At 35.7% G+C, this 20,061-nt stretch overlaps 1 protein-coding gene across 1 annotated transcript in view; it reads right to left on the minus strand.

The window, feature by feature from the left end:
- DENND1B (DENN domain containing 1B) overlaps positions 1-20,061 on the minus strand; it is a 149,245-nt gene that overhangs the window by 36,945 nt on the left and 92,239 nt on the right. Inside the window, exons 12-14 of the mRNA XM_057364223.1 lie at positions 15,354-15,399; positions 13,748-13,849; positions 5,782-5,907 (exon numbers count right to left, since the gene is read on the minus strand). Of these exons, the coding sequence (XP_057220206.1) occupies positions 5,782-5,907; positions 13,748-13,849; positions 15,354-15,399 (274 nt within the window). The remainder of the gene's footprint in view (positions 1-5,781; positions 5,908-13,747; positions 13,850-15,353; positions 15,400-20,061) is intronic.

The raw sequence follows: 20,061 nt of genomic DNA on the forward strand, positions 1-20,061 counted from the left end.
GACCAGATGATGGCTCATGATATATTAGGAAACATTAAATTTAGGACTAAAGAAAGAAAATCTTTTCAAAATGAACTATTTAATAAAATAAAAACTAAGCTATGCTTCCCAGTGCCAGTCTCCCAATTGTCTTAGGAAAGATGAAAGAGGAAAAGGAGAGGTTATCTCCCAACAGGAGAGAAAACAGGCATGCTCTCCCCTTTCACACCAGCCAGAGAAGATAGAGCATCCAGACAGTTTTCCTGATGCCACTTCTCGTGGTGGAGCCTTCTGAGAGACCACCAGGAAATGGTAGCTCAACACACATTTTTAGTGCATGGCTGTAATATTTTCCCAAATACTTTCCTCTAATCACTGCATGTTTCAGATACCTAGYAAGCATGAACTGGTGCATGTTTCCTTATCAGTACAGTTCAGAGACAGAATTACCAAAGCTATTTCTTTGCTGAAAATTTGTTTAGTACTGTAAGGAGTTCACACGCAAAAGTCATCCTTGTTATTTGAACCTGCTGATTGTGAGATTGCTCTAAAACTCTGAGTAGGTTTAAAGCTGCTACCTGTTCAGCACATAAAAATTGAGAAAATCTGTTGAAACCTGCAGAAATTCCACACAGAAGCTTTCTCAGGGTATCTGTGGTAACCTTAATGAAATTGCATTAAATAATACAATTAACTCCTAGGTCTTTTATTTGTTCAAGGCTCTCACCAACAAAATCGTTTTCCAAATAAAACTTTAACAAATCTTCAAGATTATCACTGCAAACACGAAGCCTTCTGAAGAGCTATTTAACAAGGGAATTATTGAATCCCTATAAACAAAAGTAGCTCTCGATGTTTTCATATATAAAGCTTGTAACATTCCTTTTTCTGCAAATACAGCTGACTACCTTTAGAAGCTGAGTTTTGGGGGAATGCTGCACTGGTATTTAACTACTCGACCATCAACTGGCCCCTGCTGTATTGATCTACAATGTACTTTCAAAACAAGTTCGATCAAAACCCAGTGGGGACTCTGTACTGAAAAGTAGACAGCTAATACCCAGACCAAACAATCTATGCCCAAACATGATATCTACCCTTCTAACAACAGTTGCTATAGAATTTTCTTCCCCTTTCATAGCTTGCCACACACAGCAGGAATTTCTTACTCTAAGCTACATTCACATTTTAAGCAAGCTATTTATACAGACCTCAATGGAACATGAAAACTGAACTAAACCAGTGTGATCATCTCTAAAGGGGAAAAAAWCCCCAAGACTAGAAGGTGTGCTCATAAATCTAGTGGTATTTAACTTGAACAAGAAGTAAAAATACTTTTTTATTGCAGAAAGCATTGCTTCACTCTAGCATGAGCTGACTCATACCAACTAACAGTTCCATTGCAACAATTAATATCATTTTGATATTAAAATTTCTCTTTTTAAAAATCTCTGTCATGACATTCAGAGATAAAGGCCAAGGGATAACTGAGCATGTACTATGATTCTTCTCTGGAAGGTACCATTTACCAACATACTTCTCCAAGATGTGTAAATTTCATGCAATCTGCCAAAAAACCAAAAAGGATTCAGATATACTGCTATTTCTTACAGTTGCAATGACATTCTAGAACAACTCCTGTTAATACAATGTCTATATTCAATTAAGGACTACTAACAGTCCCTGAGACAAATAAAGCGATACCGTTTTCAACATGTAAAATAGAATTTTTATGAATGTCAAATAAACAGTCATAACAGGTATTACACAGGGTGGTTCTGCATTTAAACAYCAACTATGTTCTGGCATTTCATTCCTGTTTCTGTACTCTGATATACTTTTATACCTAACTCTTGGGGGAAACGTAAACCAGTCAATGCCCAGCCTCAAGAGGCTTCATTTTGAAACTCAATTATAGTCAATCATTAGCTGTGCATCCTCAAATAATTCAGGTGCATTCTGAATCTCAATTCCTTCCCAATATAAATTTTATTTATTTTATGGTATCGTTTCCATTTATTGCATATTGAATACAACAACTGATGGACACTACTGTCACTGATGTCACTACTTGTCAATATTGGCCCAAGCATCCAGTTGGCACTCAATTAGAGAGAGGGCTGACAGGTTGTGCCACCTTCACCATGAAGGTTATCTCAACCTCCAAACTCTGACTGTTGAGCATTCCAGAGAAAACCAGCAGCCTCTGCCCTACATTTCTTAATTGCCAATGAATGATGTTACAGTCACAATTTAAAGCTATTCTGGGATTACTCCTCTTATTTTAACATCAAGAGCTTCGAGGACTTTTTCCTCAAAAGAGGGGAAATTCATCTCTATCATGACAAATACTTTCATATTCAGTATTTTTCAACTCTTCCGTCATTCTTTTATCTACCACTCCTTCTCTAGACCTAGATTGGGAACAGTGCCTTTTTTAATTCTTTACATCACATTTTATTAATTGAACATATTGTATATGATTTTTGGAAAACATGAACTAGTCTTGGCTTTCATCTGCCCACATACATGCAGGAAGAACGTGTAAAGTAAAATAGTTGGGAAAAACACAGTGTCACACTGATGACAGCACAACAGAAACACMAACTACACAACTGACATGCTTGTATCTGTGTCCCACCTATGCCTGCAATTCTGAAATGTGGAACATGCAGCATTACCCAGGATAAATCCCCAAATGCTGGACTACTCAAAGAAATTAGGAGCAACACAAGGTTCAAGGTGAAGTTGTAGGCACGCTAAGAAAACAATGTCTCAAAAAGGATTGCAGTCCTCTATACAAAACCATTATAATTCACCATTCCACTGATAATATTTTTGTCTGGATTTTTTTTTTTTTGTCATTTATCAAATGACACTGAAGCAATTTTTTAACCATCCTCACSTATCATGAGTGAGGTGGGTTCCTTCTGGATTAAACTAAAGCAGAGTTCCAGCTAGTCATAGGTATTCAGCATTCAACACTGGGCTAAAATCAGAGCCAAAATAAAGGTAGGAATGCACACTGTGTAACTGTCAGGTCCTTAGCCCTAGCTGTGCTCTTCTGCCCTACAGAGCCACTCCTGCTACACAAGATTTGCTAATGTAAATTGTAGCATATTAGAAAAGCACTATTGACAGTTACATTTGACAGATTAGAAATGATTAAAACAGAAAAAAACAACTATTTCCATTTCTCTTGAAAACTTTTTCTGGATTTAGTGCTTTATTATCATTTCATAGACACACAAAAAAATTTATTCTAAACTTTATCTATTACATGTCATATTTCCTGTCTGTATTAGAGTAGTCAGATTTTCCATATGGTCCTTTGGAGGCCCACGAACTCTCCACAAGACCCCTGAAGATTCCCATTTTCCCTTTCACCAATCATTTTCTCAATAATTGCTAGACGTTTGTCCAAGACATATTGCTATACCGGGGAGAATCTGTCCTGTGCTGCAAACAAACAGTTGCACAGAATGAGTGTTCAGTGTGATGAACAGCGTTTGGAGTSGAGAGAAGTGTTGGATGAGTACAGACACTATTAAAGCTGTTCTTTACTCAAAGTGAATATTAATGACAGTTGTTTCATGTTTCAAGTTAAATTCACACTATTGCAAGGAAAATAGTTCACTCAGATGTTTTTTTCAATTTTCAAGCAATTGATAACTGCCCAAAAACATTATTTTATTTGTCATCAGGAGGTTTGCAATCCGCAGAATTGTACCCCAAAACATCTCAGTTCCTGATTTTAAAAATATAGGCTTATTTATACCAAAAGTATTTCAAATCTACATAGAAAATATTTTCATTTAAGTATTTATTTTCACTAAAAATTTTCTAGACAAATACTACCTGAGCTCCTGAAAGAATGTAAATAAAGTCCACAGCTGTGGGAAGTATTTTCTTTGCAAGAGCAGTTATCAAGCTTTGAGACTATTGACAAATAGTCCTAATACAGTCAAATGGGATTTGATTTTTTTCAGCTTTCCAGTTCAAAAAGGAAAAGGTAAATGCAGAATGGGCTGAATAATCAAGCAGAAATTCCTCCTAATTTCTACTAATCCAGAGTGAATTCAATCATTCTTTCACAACAAAAGTACTGTAAAATACTGAACCAGTTAAGATTATGTGAACACAGCTCAAAAAACAGTTACAAGGGGGTTTTATTTGTTTTAAAATATGCTTTGTCTTTGGACAAGTTGATACCAATCCAAGATATGCTAGTATTTGCCAGCAGACTTCTGCCTGCTAAGATATTCTGAAATAGCGTGTCTTTAAAAAAAATAATCAGACCACAATGGTTTCATAAATATCTTCTCTTATATGCAATCAGTGGAGCCAAAAAAAGATAAATCTGCAAAAGAAAATAATGCAGAAAGACTTCAAAGGTCGCTTTGACAAATGTTTGCCAGTTGAAATGATGCACAGTGCAAATGGAGATCTCAGACATGCCAACAGCTAAAGAGAAATGAAATGGGAATCAGTTAAAAGGAGAGCTCATTTTAAAAGAGATGCTAACCAGGATGCTAAAGAACCTGCACRCTCAGTTCCACAGTTACCAAAACAAAGGACTGACTGAAGCTTATTTCTGGTCAGCACAGAGCTAAGGACATCAACCAGACTGGCATCCTTCTGTTTGCACATAGCCAGTGTAGACTGAGACACTTTTTGACTGAACAGCCCTCACTGCAAGCTGCCATGGGCTGGCATGGACTGGTGTCCTCACCTTGAGACTAAGGAACGAATCACATTCAGGTGATGGCACAGACAGCTGGTGTGCTAAATGCTCATGGCACAAAAGACTACCTGGAAGAGAAACCGCTTGGGCAGAAGGAAGACCCGAGTGCCAAAGTGTAAAATAAAGTTCCCTCCAGTAAAAGGCCTCATCTGGAACTAATGACTATCCAATCTATTTCCATCAAGGAACACCATAGGTCCTTACCCAACAACGGAATACATGACCCTACTCATCCCAAACAAACACCCATCCGTGCCCCARACACCCACAAGCCTTACAAACCTGACTCCTCAAGTGAGGAAGATTTTCTCCTGTCAAATATCCATATTATCTGAATCCTTGTATCCTCACAATCCAATTCAGCCAATGTCACCTCAATGCATTTGATCAAATCCACTACTACCAGTAGTTTACAGGGAAAATAATCTGGACTGATAGATGAAATTAATCTCTACATTTTTTCTGATAAATTATTTTATCGCCAACAAGCTCAATATGTGCCACCCTAATTAACCAGAAATTATGAAAGCCCATAAAACATTATTCAACTGATTAACAACACAATGTCAGAAATACAAATCTTGAGGTTCTTATGAGATTAAAAGGATTTTAATTTCTCCTATCTTCTAAGTGTAATCAAGATAAGTGTATAACAGGAGAGACGCATGTTTGACTCATATTTGGCTTCTGCTAGGAAATAAGCTTCTGCCCTCAAACACAGCAAAATCCCTGRAAAAATGATGGAGTCTGAAAGGCACAGACCCTTCATGTTAAACCAGGTGAGCTGTGTGTAAGCAACTTTATTAATACAAGTTAATTTTATTGTAAATGAATTATTAAACTAATACAAATAAGAGAATAGCTAATTTTGGATGAACATTCATTTTTCAGTACAACCCACAGTCGAGAGATGGTGGTATCTTCCAATTCCTCAGCACAGAGCAAGATCTAAAACAGACTGTTCCAGACTGGGACAAAACATTTCATACTTTCCTTGAAAGAATGAGACCACACTCTTATAAAGTAAGGAAATAAAAGCGACAAAGGAGCCATCTTACTGGTTTGTATCTCAGTGCATCTCGGTAGGATCCGAAGAGTGCTGCCTGTGCCCGAAGGAAGGCCTTGGCCACTCCGTCGCCCGTAGCTGTCGACTGCTTTTTCAGTTTATTTTTCAAGGCCGAGACCTGCATGACACAGTGGAACAGTTAAATTAACACCTCAGAAATTGGTCCAGCGAGGTATGAACCCAATCAGCAGGCAAACCAATGTGTCTATAGGTCAGCCAAAAATTCATCCTCCTCCTTGATAGCTTATCTTTTTAACTGCAAAGAGCACCTGCTGGTCTGTTAATTGAAATGAAGGCAGGGGATGATGGTAGAGTGCTAATGCAGATTGGTTTGTGCTCTCTTTTTTTTTTTTTTTTTTCCCAAGGCCTCTTGACATAAATAAGCTTAATTATTTTACAGTAAAATGCTTGTGAGTCATTTTTTTGCAGACTTTTTTTCCATCATAACATGTATTTACTTGTTTGAATGCAGACAGTTTGGTCTGTTTTATTTACGCTATGAAGGTCTATTTTTAAGGACTCTTAATGGCCCCTCACTATTCAGTGTTAGGKAGTTATCACTTATCTTAGGTCAAATTACTCTCTTACATAACTTCTCATGCATCATGGGAGTACCTGCTACCACAGTCACATAGTTGAGAAAAGTTTTTGTAAATTCAGTGTTACATTGGCTCTGGAATTGTCCTTGAAAATAAAACATGTGATAGGGAAGAAAATAAAAACTATAATTAGTAAGTGCCTGCCATTTAGAAGAAAAAAAAAAGAAAGAAAAAAAAGACCATTCTGTATTTTTTTATATATTATAGTGGTTAACGTTTTTTTAAGGAGGTTTGTCTTTTTTTTACTTGGCAAGTAACAACCACTGGTTAGACAGAATTAGAGAGAAAAAAAAAGGGGGAGAAATTTTAATTTAAATAACCCTTACTGGGGCATACTTTGGAGGAAAATCCTRTAATTCTGGAATTCTTACAAGATACGTGGAATTATACACAGATATAGTCTATACTCTCCTAATTTTCATCAGGAGGGACASCTAGAAAATAAGTCAATTCTAGTTACATAGAATACATATTTCTACATCCCTCTGTATTGCAACATACCCAAAAGAGCATTATTTATGTCCCTGAATGAAGTAACACTTGGAGTTACTCTTTAAACAGAATTTTATAAATAGAAATGCATCACCAAAACAGCTTTCATTCTTTTGGAAATACATGCAAGAATGAGTATCTTTTTGTTTCTTTATGCAAGCAGTCCTGACTGCTCTTGTAGATGATGATTGTAATTGAAGTGTCAACCTAATTAACAACTAAACTTTGAATAATGCTAATGAGAACTGAACATGGCATCAGAGAAAAGACCAGCTCTACAGGTGATAAACCTTCACAGTAGTGACATTTTCCARTGTAAAGTCACAGTTACTGTGATCTGATCAAAGAGAGAGACCCCCATTGGGTCCAATTATAGCTATAGTTTTGAAAAAAAAAATTATTGAGTTATGATGTTCATAATCTATGCAGAAAGGCCTTTACAGTATAGGTCTTTTCCCCACAGCTGTGATCTTTTCAATTTATATCCAAGCTCCCCAGATCTAGATAAAAGTTTYGAGCCTGATTCGTTTAGCCCATGGAAAGCACACACCAAGGCTCATTTACGTTTCTGCCTTACACCTCAAAAGGAAAAAAAAAAAAGTACAAGTCCAAGTACAAAAACCGGTTAAGAAGTTCAAGGTTGAAAAAATAAATGCACGTCTTGGTTTTGAGGTTTGGGTTGGTGTTTTGTTGCTCTGTATTTTATGATTATTTTATAGTTGTAAAATAAAAAAGGTTTATTTCATTGTGAGGAAAATAAWTGCATACAAAGATCTGCCCATAGACAGTAGCACAGTTTGACTAAAATAAAAGCAATAACATGGAGTAAAAAAAAAAAGAACTGTCAACATTAAAATTTTGTCTCTGTCATGACAGGCAAAGCATCTTCTAAATGTAAGGGAGGGAAAAGCTAGGAAATTCCCTACATTCTTTTTAATCTACTTTGTTCTAAATGATATCTTATGATTTTGGGGAAATTATGGCAGGGTTAGAGAAGAAAGCAGGTAAAGATAATGCAGAGCAGGATTACATGACCAACTGGGCAATGTGAAAGAAAAAGGTATTTTCTAATTTTTCTCAATTYTTGCAGGCTCTATGCACCCTGTCCTAAGCTCAATTAACAGGATGCTTTAGGCATAAATGTATTAAATAGAACAACAGAAAACAATTAATCCTCTGCTTCACTGCCATCTTGGTGCATTATTAGCTCAGCAGTAWTAAGAACATGCCAGTGGGCTGGCAGTTTGGAGATAGGTTCTCCAAATTCTCCAGACAGATGCCCATTTTTGTGTTGCTATCCTGGTGGGAGTTTGAGCCTCAGAAAGGCAATGCTGGAGTTCAAAGAAAGCTCCTCCAGCAGCTGCTTGTCTTAGGAGGCATTGCCTCAAGGCAGGAAGAGCTCCATCAGATCACTCTGCAGAAGAACCAGGTAAGACAAAGCCTGCAGAGATCATGTGAGCCACAGCCCTGATTTTCCTGCTGACCCCACCCGAGCCCTGGCTGCAGCTTGAAGGGCTCTTGGGACCTGCCCTGGCTCCTCCAAGCTGAGGCAGCAAGCAGAGCACAGTGCTTACTCAGGGCTCAGCCCATCCACACTTGAGCAGGCTGATGCCAAACTCTCCCAGTTCCATATTTTAATCAAAGATAGAGTGATGAAACAGTTCCTACAGTCAGTTTATGGTAGGTACAGGAAAGAGACTGGGTGCACTGAACTCCTTAGAAGGACTTGGTACACAGCAGGATTGGGATTGCTTAGATCCAGGCACCTCAAACCAARGAAATGTGAGACCCCTTTGGATGACATCATTAACAGCACTTAAATTAGTTTTARATATTACACAATTCTGGCACCAAGCCAAAAAACAGCAAGCAGCATCTGTGTCAAAGTCTTTTTCTCATATATATTTTAATCTATCTACCTAGATGATTAACAATACCAAACTTCTTTCTTTGCATCTCTTTTGCAGAAATAGCCTTTCACAAAATTAAAAAAAAAAGCACTGCAAACAAACTGCAGGGGTTAGAATGCTGTTAAAATTTATTTCTGAAAGACACTGGTGATCTTCTGCAGAAATKGTATTATTAATTTACACTAGAAGCAAACTGTTTTTATCTTCTCCTAGCAACAGCTTCTCATAGGAAGCTGACTTCATTGGGCTGCTAAACACTGCCAGTGAAGAGCAATCAGAGCTTCAACAAGGCTTAAATCAATACAAAAGTTTTCAGAGATATAGAAAGTCATGAGACCGATATGTAATTAAGTGTATCTAAAATGTAGAAAYATACTGTGTTGGTCATTGAAACAAAAAGGATTCTTTATTTAAATGGTTGCCATGAGTCCWTTCTAGAAGTCCTAGAATAAAAATATCTGATAGAAAGAAAACRGGACTAATATCTGTTCAATATCCATGTGAGTAGAAGAATTACACAAAATTTAAAAATAAGTTAATAAGATCACATAGCTACTAATCAAAGCCTTCGTTCCTGCAAAAACTCAAAGGGCTATGTAACTTAAAACATATAGAAGCATTAGGTTTGTATGTTTGTTGTCTGAGAAATATAGAACCAACCATGCACTGAGTTTCAAATGACTACTAGATCTCTAAAAAAAATATATCCAGATATTTCTCTAGTATCAGCAACAGTTTTTATGTTTTAAACTATTTTTTGCTGTTCCCCATCAGACGACGACACTATGAAAAGTAAGTAGAAGCCCACTCTCAAAAACAAGAAAGTGAGAGAAGATTGCAGAGAAAAGAAACAAAACAAAAACCTCAAAACAAACTAGAGTCTGACATTWCCTAAGTCAATATTGCTAGTAAAGGGCTTCTATGTATTTGATTATTTGATTATTATCTACAGAGGGTTTAGGCATCTCAGGAAACCCTCCAACATTTGGTCACAAATACTCATTTAGGCAAAAACAACTACTTAAAGGTAAATGTTTTCAAAACTAGTTGTTACTTTTTGATTTCACATTTTAGCTTCTAAAACTATACCGAGGTTCAACAGAATCTCAACTCTAAGAATTTGTTCACAATAAACAGTTGCCTCATAACACTGCAAACACTGCTGACTGCTCTGAGTTTCTAAAATTTATTAGCAATATTTTTGGCTATTATCTGATGGAAAAAACATAGTAAATCACACTATATTTATATTTATATCACAGTATTTATATTTTACAAAAAATCTTTTTAATTGCACTGTTATAYGGTGACCTTAATTTCTTTGTAATACCATTAATCATATTTTCAGAAATAATTTGCACTCCCTGTAATTGCTGTATAAAGTAACCAATTTCCTACATGAATTACAGCCTACTTYTCAAATGTTACTGTTCGAACAGCAATGTTCATATGCCAAATTTATGGTGTTAAAATCATCTGACTTTAGGAATCTCAAAACCAAAACTCCAAACCCCAGTTTAGATTCTGTACTGCATCACAGTGTGTAGGTACCAGGCACTACAAAGACTACACATCTTTCAACAGCTCTACAGCTTTTGCAGTTGACAATATTTAACAACCACAGAAGAAGCTAAAAATCTATAAGGTCTGTTGTTTTCAGAAGATCATATTTATAACAGTTCTGCTCAGTCTACATTCTAAGTCAATAAGATGTGGTTGCTAAAAGTGATGCAGTCAATTCTGGGAGCTGTTTGTTCACATCTGAGCAAAGTTAAGTGCAAGCAGGTATTGCAGGGTCAGGCCCAACATTTAAAAATTTCATTCTATGGTCAYGAATGTTCTTCTCATGTCTTACATTATTAAAGTGGTGATGTCAGGATTACTATATTASGAAATTTACTCCCATAGAAGTAGCTCTTTGCTTTTTTTAAATTAAAAAATAATAGACAAATTCACAGTGAAATGATGAAATTTAAAAACAAGCTTTCTTGTCAGAAGAGCGAAAAAAGAGGGGCTTTCCCCCTTCTAAGAAAACAAAGGATTCCTGAAAGTCTTGCTCTGATTTATTCTTCCAATTTTAAATACCTTAGGAGTAGCGGAACTGCTACTGGCATGGTAGTATTTCTAACAGTCAATAAATCTAAAATATTATGTGTGAATATTGGAATGAAGCCATTAAGAAGATTACAGCATGCAACGCAGCAGAGGGTCCTCATGAAAAAAGGACTGGTAATTCAGGACAACTGTGACCACTGACCTTTGAACAGTCAAGACCACTGGTCAGTCTGACAGAATAATAGAGTTCACATGCATAGAAAGTCATCTAGCCTGTACCTATAATTTAAATGCTTAAGTGAATGATTTAAAAATGCCTTTAAATCTCAGTTAATTTATTATACAGTTTATKAGACARTGCCATAGAATAATGTTTCTTTCAATCTTAAATTTATCATGAAAAAATTCACAGTCAGAGCATATATACAGGGTAAACTGTTAAATACCTACACTGTGAGGACATCATCAGGCTTATTGGTAAAACAATTACTCTGTTTCCTTTGGACACAAGAAACAGTTTTAGAAGACTCTGAAAATACTGCTTTTTTTTTTGGTTAGGCTGTTAACCAACCTGGAATCAATTTTTGAAAGGGATAGAAARACTACAGCTCTTTTTATATTTTCAGTTTTTCATTCTATTTTAACGTCTTTCAGAGGTATTCATTATATTTTTTCATCAGAAGTTTTACTACTTCTGTATGTAAGCCTATGAGGTTTCTCTATATAAAGCTAAAATGCTTCACACATGTATCTTTGACATTCCCTTTAATGTTTTAAGTCTAACTCATCATTTTGACTCTACAGTCCTATGTTTTATACTTTTTCCCCAGATGTCAGCAGCTGCCCTCCCTCTCATGAATGCAAAGGGAGGACAAGCATTTTGTCACCTTATGAGCAAAACAGAGACCTGTGCCTTTTGTCTGTGCCTTTTGTTTCCAGGTTTTCTGCCTATAATGGTATATGCATTCCATTAAAATGTTTCATTAAAATGCCTTACAGATTGAAGTGAAATAAGAGATGGGATTATTCAAATTAAAGGCTTCAGTACAAAATCCTCAAATTCTGCAAGTATATTTTGCATAGAGCATAGCTATTCTTTTTTGTTCTGTATCAGATATGGAACAAAATTTTCAGTCTAGTCTGTAGTCTGTACACTTGGATAACCTACATTAAGATTTAGGGTTAATAACATGCATATATTCTGGGAGGAAATACAATATGAAGATCTGTATCCTTATTTCCTAGCCTACTTATTTAGAGAACATTTTGATATGCACCTGTAAAATACATGACAAGTGCCTCTTATTGCACAAAGATGCATTTGGACTCTTTGAAGGACAACTCCAGTATCCCATGGAATATGATGCCTAACTCTCAATTCCCTATTCTGCTATTTTTTGGCATACAGACCTTCATGACATTATAACAACAACCTTATTCCCTCAGTRGAAGTCTCTCAGTTGAAATTACTGACACACCCAAAAATTACTCTCTATTTACTTGTTTTATTCTCAAATGATAGAGTACATATGTTTGYGCACATATGTACACCTATGTAAATCACAAAAGATCACAAAATATACCAATGTAATACATATACTGGTGTAAACAGAACACCACAATAATTTTTATAGCCATTTACATTTCTGAACTATAGTTGATGCTGAGTCAAAAGAAAGGTTGACCAGACGATCCATAAAAACTCTAGATTTTAACATCATTAAAATCAAAGGGACAGTAATGAATATAATCATCAGGAGTGAGTTTGACTCCAAATGTACTAAATATATACAAATTACTAACAATAACAAAAAAACACAGTATGACACCATAGAATTTTCCTTTGATAACAACAGGGATTTTATATGATTCACGAATTCAGAAAATGTAACTCTTTTATTTCACATTCTGATATAATTTTTTTTGTCTTGACAACTATTTGTGATWGCTTGTGCATCTTTAATCAAATAATGAAAACAGTGGTTTAAAATTATATTCTTTTAGAGCTCTATTAGGAAAAACAAGATAAGTGGAATGTTGTGACTATTTAAAATGATATACAGAGTATGTTCCCCTATAGGCAAAAAAAAAAAAAAAAAGGCAAAAAAAAAGCGGGGGGGCACCCTCTGCAAGATCAAAGTCCAGAAAGAACTGGCACTTAATTTATCATCCTTTACAGACAAAAGACAGCTTTCGTCATTTCAAAAGGATCAGATGTCTTTTATGACAAACTGGGTTTGCAGTTTAATTTACAAATAGAATTCTAAGTAAGCAGTCTTTGCTCTGCCAAAGCAAATGACAAACAGTATAGGTTTTCATTCAYGCAGCCCTCAGCAGGATAGAAGAGATTAAAATAAAACTGAAATAATTTAGAGAAAACAAATAAATGTTTCACAAAGTTGAAGAAGATCAAAGCCTGAATTTTCTGACCCCAACTGTACAAGCATTTCTTATTATATTGACCAGTGCCATCAGATCATTAATTAAAAGGAAAGCGCTGGCAGGTGGCAGGGAAGCAGAAGCCGATAATTGGCCCCCTTCTTCTTTTTGCCTTCAAAAACTCTCGTTCTTTTGCAAGACATGCCACTAGGCAGACAGAAATGCCTACTTTGTAATATAATGATTAAGATGAGATGAAGAGACTCTTGCGTTTAAAGCAGCTCTGCCTAATGAATGCAGCTAGCTTTATAATTATGATCCTACTTTTACAATAAGGAATATGATGTTCCATTCAACAKCTCCTCAACTGTCAAAAAGGTAAAAATCTCAGATATAGGGGTCTGCACTAGGTGCTTTTCACCCCCTTATTCCTTTCACAGCAGTTAGCAAAATGAGGCAAAAATCACTACCAGTAATTCAAGCACCTATATAAGAAAGAAAGAATGAAATGTCTGAGACTCACCACTTCACCAGGTAGGTTGTTCAGGTCATTAAAAGGGGTTTCTAGAGTGTTTGTGTCAACATTTAGCAAAACCACATCCTCCAGTGATCTATTTTTCACTCTCTGTTAAGAAGAAAAAAAAAACATACTGGAAAAACAATTTACTATGGTGTCCTCCAGAAGTACATTTTTATTATAATGTGCTAAATTACAAATGATGATTTTACACAAAGAACACTAATGCAAAAACAACAGTTGGAGCTTTAGATGTAGGATTTGTGAATTAGACACAGCATTCAGAGTAGCTTCTAAAAAGACTTCTTATTCTTCAAKCACTAAGCTTATATTAATAATCTCTGAAATGAATTTCTGAAACCCAAAATTTACACAGAACACAATTAAATACATTGGATTAAACATATTGGAACTATATATATCTTACAACAACATTTCTTTTTCTACTATTTGTGAAAATCAGATAGGATGTTAATCATATAATCAGATGAAAACCAGAAAAAAAACACAATCATTTGCAGATTTATGTAAGTACTAGGCATTTGACACCTACTATTACTACAGAAGAATGGATAAAACATAAAACATATTTTATCAGTGTCCTTGGTTAGCAGCTATGAATTAAACTATTTGTTCCTTTCAAGAAAAAGGGACAGAACTCTCTTCTATATGGTCCTWCAATAATATATAATGTGGTCCAGGAAATAATTCCAGAAGGAACCCAGTGATGTCTTTTTCCAGGCAAATCTTTCTGTTCCATTATTTCCTTATTGAGTAAGAAAAAAATTCCAAGTTAACATATAAGGATGGATGGATACAGGTCACACAAACCTGATTTGGGAGCTCAGAGGGCTCTGCCTGCAGGTAAGAAGTATAGATGATGCAAAAGGCCTTTTTTTTGAAAAACAAAAGCACTGGTGGCTCMGACAAGGGAAGAACCCACCCCATCAACTTAGCAGATGTGAATTGATCCTTAGAAACTGCTTTAGCAGAAGTGTAAATCAAATAATGTTMCCAAATCAATTACCTACTCTACATGATAATCAGATGGCACATGTAGGCTCAATGGTGTAACACGTGGTTATGGAAAAAGGCAAAACCATTTAATGCCCAGCCATTTCTTACCACTCAGGTGAGCTCTACTGTGTTTCTTTATGTTCAAATCTTCAAAAGTTGCCTCTTGGTTTTTTTGGCAAAAAATACTAATTTCTAAATGAATAGTTATGAATGTTATGGGATGGAGGAACATAAATTATCTGGGAAATCACAAGAATGCTGAAATCTGAGTGACAGTGACTCCAAAGTAAATTTTACCTGTTCTCATTGCGAAAAACTGTTGCTAAAGCACTAAAAGGCGGAAACATAGCTATCACTGAGCTATTAAATCGACAAAGAAAAAAATAATGACGTAGAGCTGTGTGTCTCCATAAAACAGTTCAAAAATAAGATTTCAAGGAGAGACATTTTTTACTTAGTAAAGCATATGAAGCTTRAATTTTGTAATTCTGCRTGCTAAAATRCAGGGATTTTTTCTGAAGCATTTCSATTAAAWTTTTTGTATRGTACACRCAMCTCACACTTCTCAGCATACTGAAGGGTATAGTAAACTTACCTCTATCAAGCTTAAGTGGACGCCAATTAGATAAGGCATCGGTGCACTGAAGAGAAAGAGTGGAAAAGATCAAGTTTTAAGCACTAACTACAACAACATTAATGGAGTATTTTAAATCTTGGCACATAAGACACTAGTAAGCTGTCACTGTTTAAGACAGTATTAAATGAACRCAGGAATTTTTACTAGACAAGGAAAATGTTATTTACTCTGTAGTTAAGATGACCACAAAATAAAGCACACTGCTCCAAACTGTGAGGCATGAGCAAGAAGGCCCCACAGCTTGTCATCCAGACCCAGTTCCTATAACTGACCACACGAAGCTAAGCCAGAAGAGGTTCCCAAAATGGTCTGGTTTTAAAACACCATTGAGGAGAACATGGTCACAGTTACCAGCACCACGCTGCAACACAAACACCATTAACACCAGTTTTGGTTCTGAATGTACTGCTGAAACCCTTCCTTGGCAAGCCTTKGGAAGCTGTATAATATCCCATTTAACTCAAGATAATAAACTTCTGCTTTTCCATTTGCATGAGACAAGGAACTATATTCTCCAAATAAAACAAATATCCACACAAAGCCACTGCAGCAAGACCTCCTGCAGCATGCAAGCAAGAAACTCAATTAGTCAGGCTAATTTATMATGGTTTCCTACAATCTTCTGTTCTGGTAACATCTGACCAAGAGTACACTCAGTCCAGCTGAAGGAAAAACACCTCCAAGAATACCACCCACTTTTGGGTATTGTGAGATTTCTGACAATATTCACTCCAGAGAAAACAGCAAAGACAGGCTAGTTTAGACAACCCAGTGGGAAATGAATCACTAAYAACCACAGAGAGAAAAAAAACTAAATACAAACAATCTCTGGAAAATTAATGGAAGGCAAGATGGGTTATACAAAGTTATACAAACTCACACACAATAATTTCTCTCATGGCAGTAATTTAATCACGGATCTGAGCCACTGGCACTGACTGCCTGGCAATCRACTTCCTGAGGATGGGGAAAGGCTTCACTGCATCAGCTCACTCAGTCTCATCYCCTTGGTCCCACCTCTGGGACCACAAGAAGCAATTCTCACCTGCCTATGACTACAGTCCATTTTAGAAAAATCTGTACACCCTATGGATTGGCCAATTGCTCTCATTAACAATGTCCCACAGGAGAGGATCAATGCAAAAAAAAATCTGAACAAAAACCAACAAACAAAACCAACCAAACMAAACCAAAAACCCAGCCTGTGCAAGGTCCAAAGAAGATTTCATCACGTTTATGCTATCAAAACACAGGTTTGCTGAAACTACAAACTGTCATGGCTTAAGGCTTCTAGGCAATGGGGCTTCCAAAAAGGGAAAGAGGCCCCTATTTTCCCACTCATCTTTTCCTTAGCCCAATACTGACAAATTTTAGCACTTCTCATGACTTCATCCAGGCTAATCCTCATGTCTCTGTGAACTAAACACAAATTACATGGAGTGGTAAATGAGTGTCACTCCAGAGCAGACACACATACATATCCAGAGAGGATTTAAAGAATTGTGAACTCCTCTATAATTTTAAGAATTCTCCATACTATTTAACATATTTAATCAAGCCAATAAGAATGATTAGGACTAACATGTAATTGAAGATTCTGCTGTGGAATATGCAGCAAAACAGATCCTCAGGTTCCTCATATCAGGATATCTGAGTGTTACAAATCATGTGAACAGGAGAAACTACAGTGAAAACAAGTGCTACATCATGTATGGATTTTATGCACACTTGTTTTCTTGTACATCAACGCTGTTCCAGCAGCTTCACTACGCCTGTGCTGACTGAAGATGGCTGATGATTTGCTCCATTAATAACTGTCATTAAAAAGGGTAGCATGTAGCTCTTTTCTCTACAGAACAAAGCAACAGCTACATCATTTCMATTTTGAAGTTAACAGAAAAAAAGGTACAAAGCACATCTTGAAAATGGATGAAATAAAAACTGTGGGTATGGAAAGTCAATTTGATCATTTTCAGCAAAAAGTGAATTTTATTACTGCTGAAATCTTCACAGCAGAGGACTGTAACATGTACATGAAATTGCTTACTACGATACTACTGGGAGCTGCTATACAGTTTTTCTCTTGCTTATGCATGTTTTCACCAAAAATATCAATCTGTGGTATCATTGCCCAAAATAATTACTATGTTATGCAAAACATGTAAGTTAATTGGAAAATAATCGTCCCATTCTCACAAAACCAGGCATATGTATATCCTAATTCAGAAGAGACCAAATCTCATAAAGACCTATTGCAATTGTAACTTGAGTTTTATAAATGCATTACATTCTTAACAGAACATCCATGTAACAGATGCTTTATCATCCACAGACAAAACTCTCATACATTCTAATACCAGTGATTTCGTTTGSCAAGATATTACACAGAAATCTGATGAAATTAGCTTTCTCCTTTACAAACATTAATTTTATTCAAATATAATTACTATATCAGTGCTCGAACTTCTTTTTTTGTAGTTTTCCTGAAAGCCAGCCTCCCACTCAGTTGAGTGCAAGTCTCTTTTTACTTCCTTAAATGTACAAATCAATTTTTCATAACATAATAACATAAAACTCAATTTTTTATTAACTGAGCCATGCTTTTTTTCTCTGCAGCTACAATGAATATTACTTTCACACACCAATATTASGCTATCTTTTAGAAACAGAAACGTATTCCCTGTCCATTTTTGGATGATTGCTCAGAGTTCTCACACTGGAGCTCCCATAACAGCATTCAAGGCTGAGATAACGCTCCGTGGGGGTAGAAAACGCTCCTGAGTCAATAGAGAGCCACTGTGTTCACACACTGGACCTTGGCACCCATGGTCTGCACAGTCCGAGGGCATTGCAGTCCATCCTGACCCTCTGCTTTGGGCTACTTCAGCAGCATTAGGGCTAAATCCAGCCCGTAAATCAGGCAACATTAACAGAGAGAAATGAACAGATTTTTAAATTTAAAAGGCAAGTGGAAGAACTGAAATAATTTTAAACRTAGCCCTGTTTTGCTCAAAGATACATTTTTTCTTTTTCAAGCTCACAAGATGTATCAGCTAAGCACTTTGTGTAATTTATCAAATTTTAATCCCCATAGAATTGCATCCTTTATCTTTATGGTATTATTAAGATATTTAATCCAACTAGCACAAAAAGAAAAGTGGATTTCTCTCAAAATATGTTGTACAATTAATACTCAAGAAGAAGTTACAGAATTGGGGCTTATATTTAAATTGATTAAGATGTATTTTATTTTTGTTTTAAAAAAGCCTTACTATCTTGGAATGAATAAAATTATCAAACTGATATTCCCTTACTCCAGATATCTGAATGTCACTTCAGAACAACAACAAGGAGACATCCCAACAAGTCCAAGTAAAACTGACRATGAAATTTTTAGGTAAGAAAATGCATGTTGAGCTAAAAGGAAAAATGGCACTTCCGTAAAAACAAACTTTGCTTTTATATCAAATATTTTTTGCTTTAATATCAAAATTGCATAAAAATGGAAGTATACAAAGTAATACCTAAGTTCTTTTATTGATTTGAAATTGGCACGATCCTGTTGGACTGTAAATTAGGTCAGGCCTTAAGAATTCATCAAGGTTTTTTAATTTGATGTATTGTATACCTATGAGGAGCACATTTATTTACTGTTAATACACCAGAACATGAGGAAAGCTAAGTAATTTATGTGTTTTTATTATACTTTTCCAACCAGTCTCACAAAAGAACCATTCAGACAATCAGAAAGAGRAATGTAAATGCATGAAAATCTGAGTCAAAAGGTTTGAATTACAGTTACTGTGATAAATTAATCAATTGTGCATTTCCTTTCATGTATTTCATGTTTCCATCTGAACATCTTTAAAACAGGGAAACTTTTCTTTCCACACTATTGTACTACTGTGAAAAAGGGTTATAAATGAATTTTACAAGTTTAAGAAACTCCATGCTTCTTTTTAATGAGTAAAAAAAATTCTCAGGTCATGCCACAGTGACCTAAAATCCCAACTATTATCATCATCACATGGAGCTGTGTACAGCATCTAACATTATTATTTCTGGAAACATTATCTGTGCTTAGAAGGGGAACTAAAAAAAAATCTTCCAGTATTCAGGATGCACTCTACAGGGTACAGCTTGAATAAAGGTGTTGATCTGCCTTCTGAGAACAGCATTTATGGATCATYTGAAAAATTACAAAGCTTCTGGCAGAAAGCTCAAGCAATACAAAAACTAAACAAATACATCCAAGTTCTACCCCATATTGGTGCATTTTATCAAAGGCAGAAGGAGAAACAATTAGGACAGAGTTTCCTCAAAAGAAAACTATCATTAAAGATGAAAGGCTTAGCTGTAGTTGTAAGTAAAGGGAGGAGTTGGAGAAGAACATTCAAGGTTTTTTAAACAACAAATAATACACAAGTGAATTGTAAGAACTACCACAGAAAAAATATATACCATATATAAAAAAAATATATACCATATATAAAAATGGTAAATACTGTGAACTTCAGGAAAACTATCAGAGACTTAAGGAAACATAGTGAGAATTTGTTTGAAAACAGAAGTTCAGTAGACTGGATGGAGTTCAGTGGAACAGCAATATATTCACAGATTCAAGGAGAGGGGAAAACCAAACCAAAACCAACAACAGAAAGCCCGG

This window comes from Malurus melanocephalus, unplaced genomic scaffold, assembly GCF_030028575.1.
Source record: "Malurus melanocephalus ecotype Western Australia unplaced genomic scaffold, MMel_1.1 scaffold_37, whole genome shotgun sequence".
Lineage (NCBI taxonomy): Eukaryota > Metazoa > Chordata > Aves > Passeriformes > Maluridae > Malurus > Malurus melanocephalus.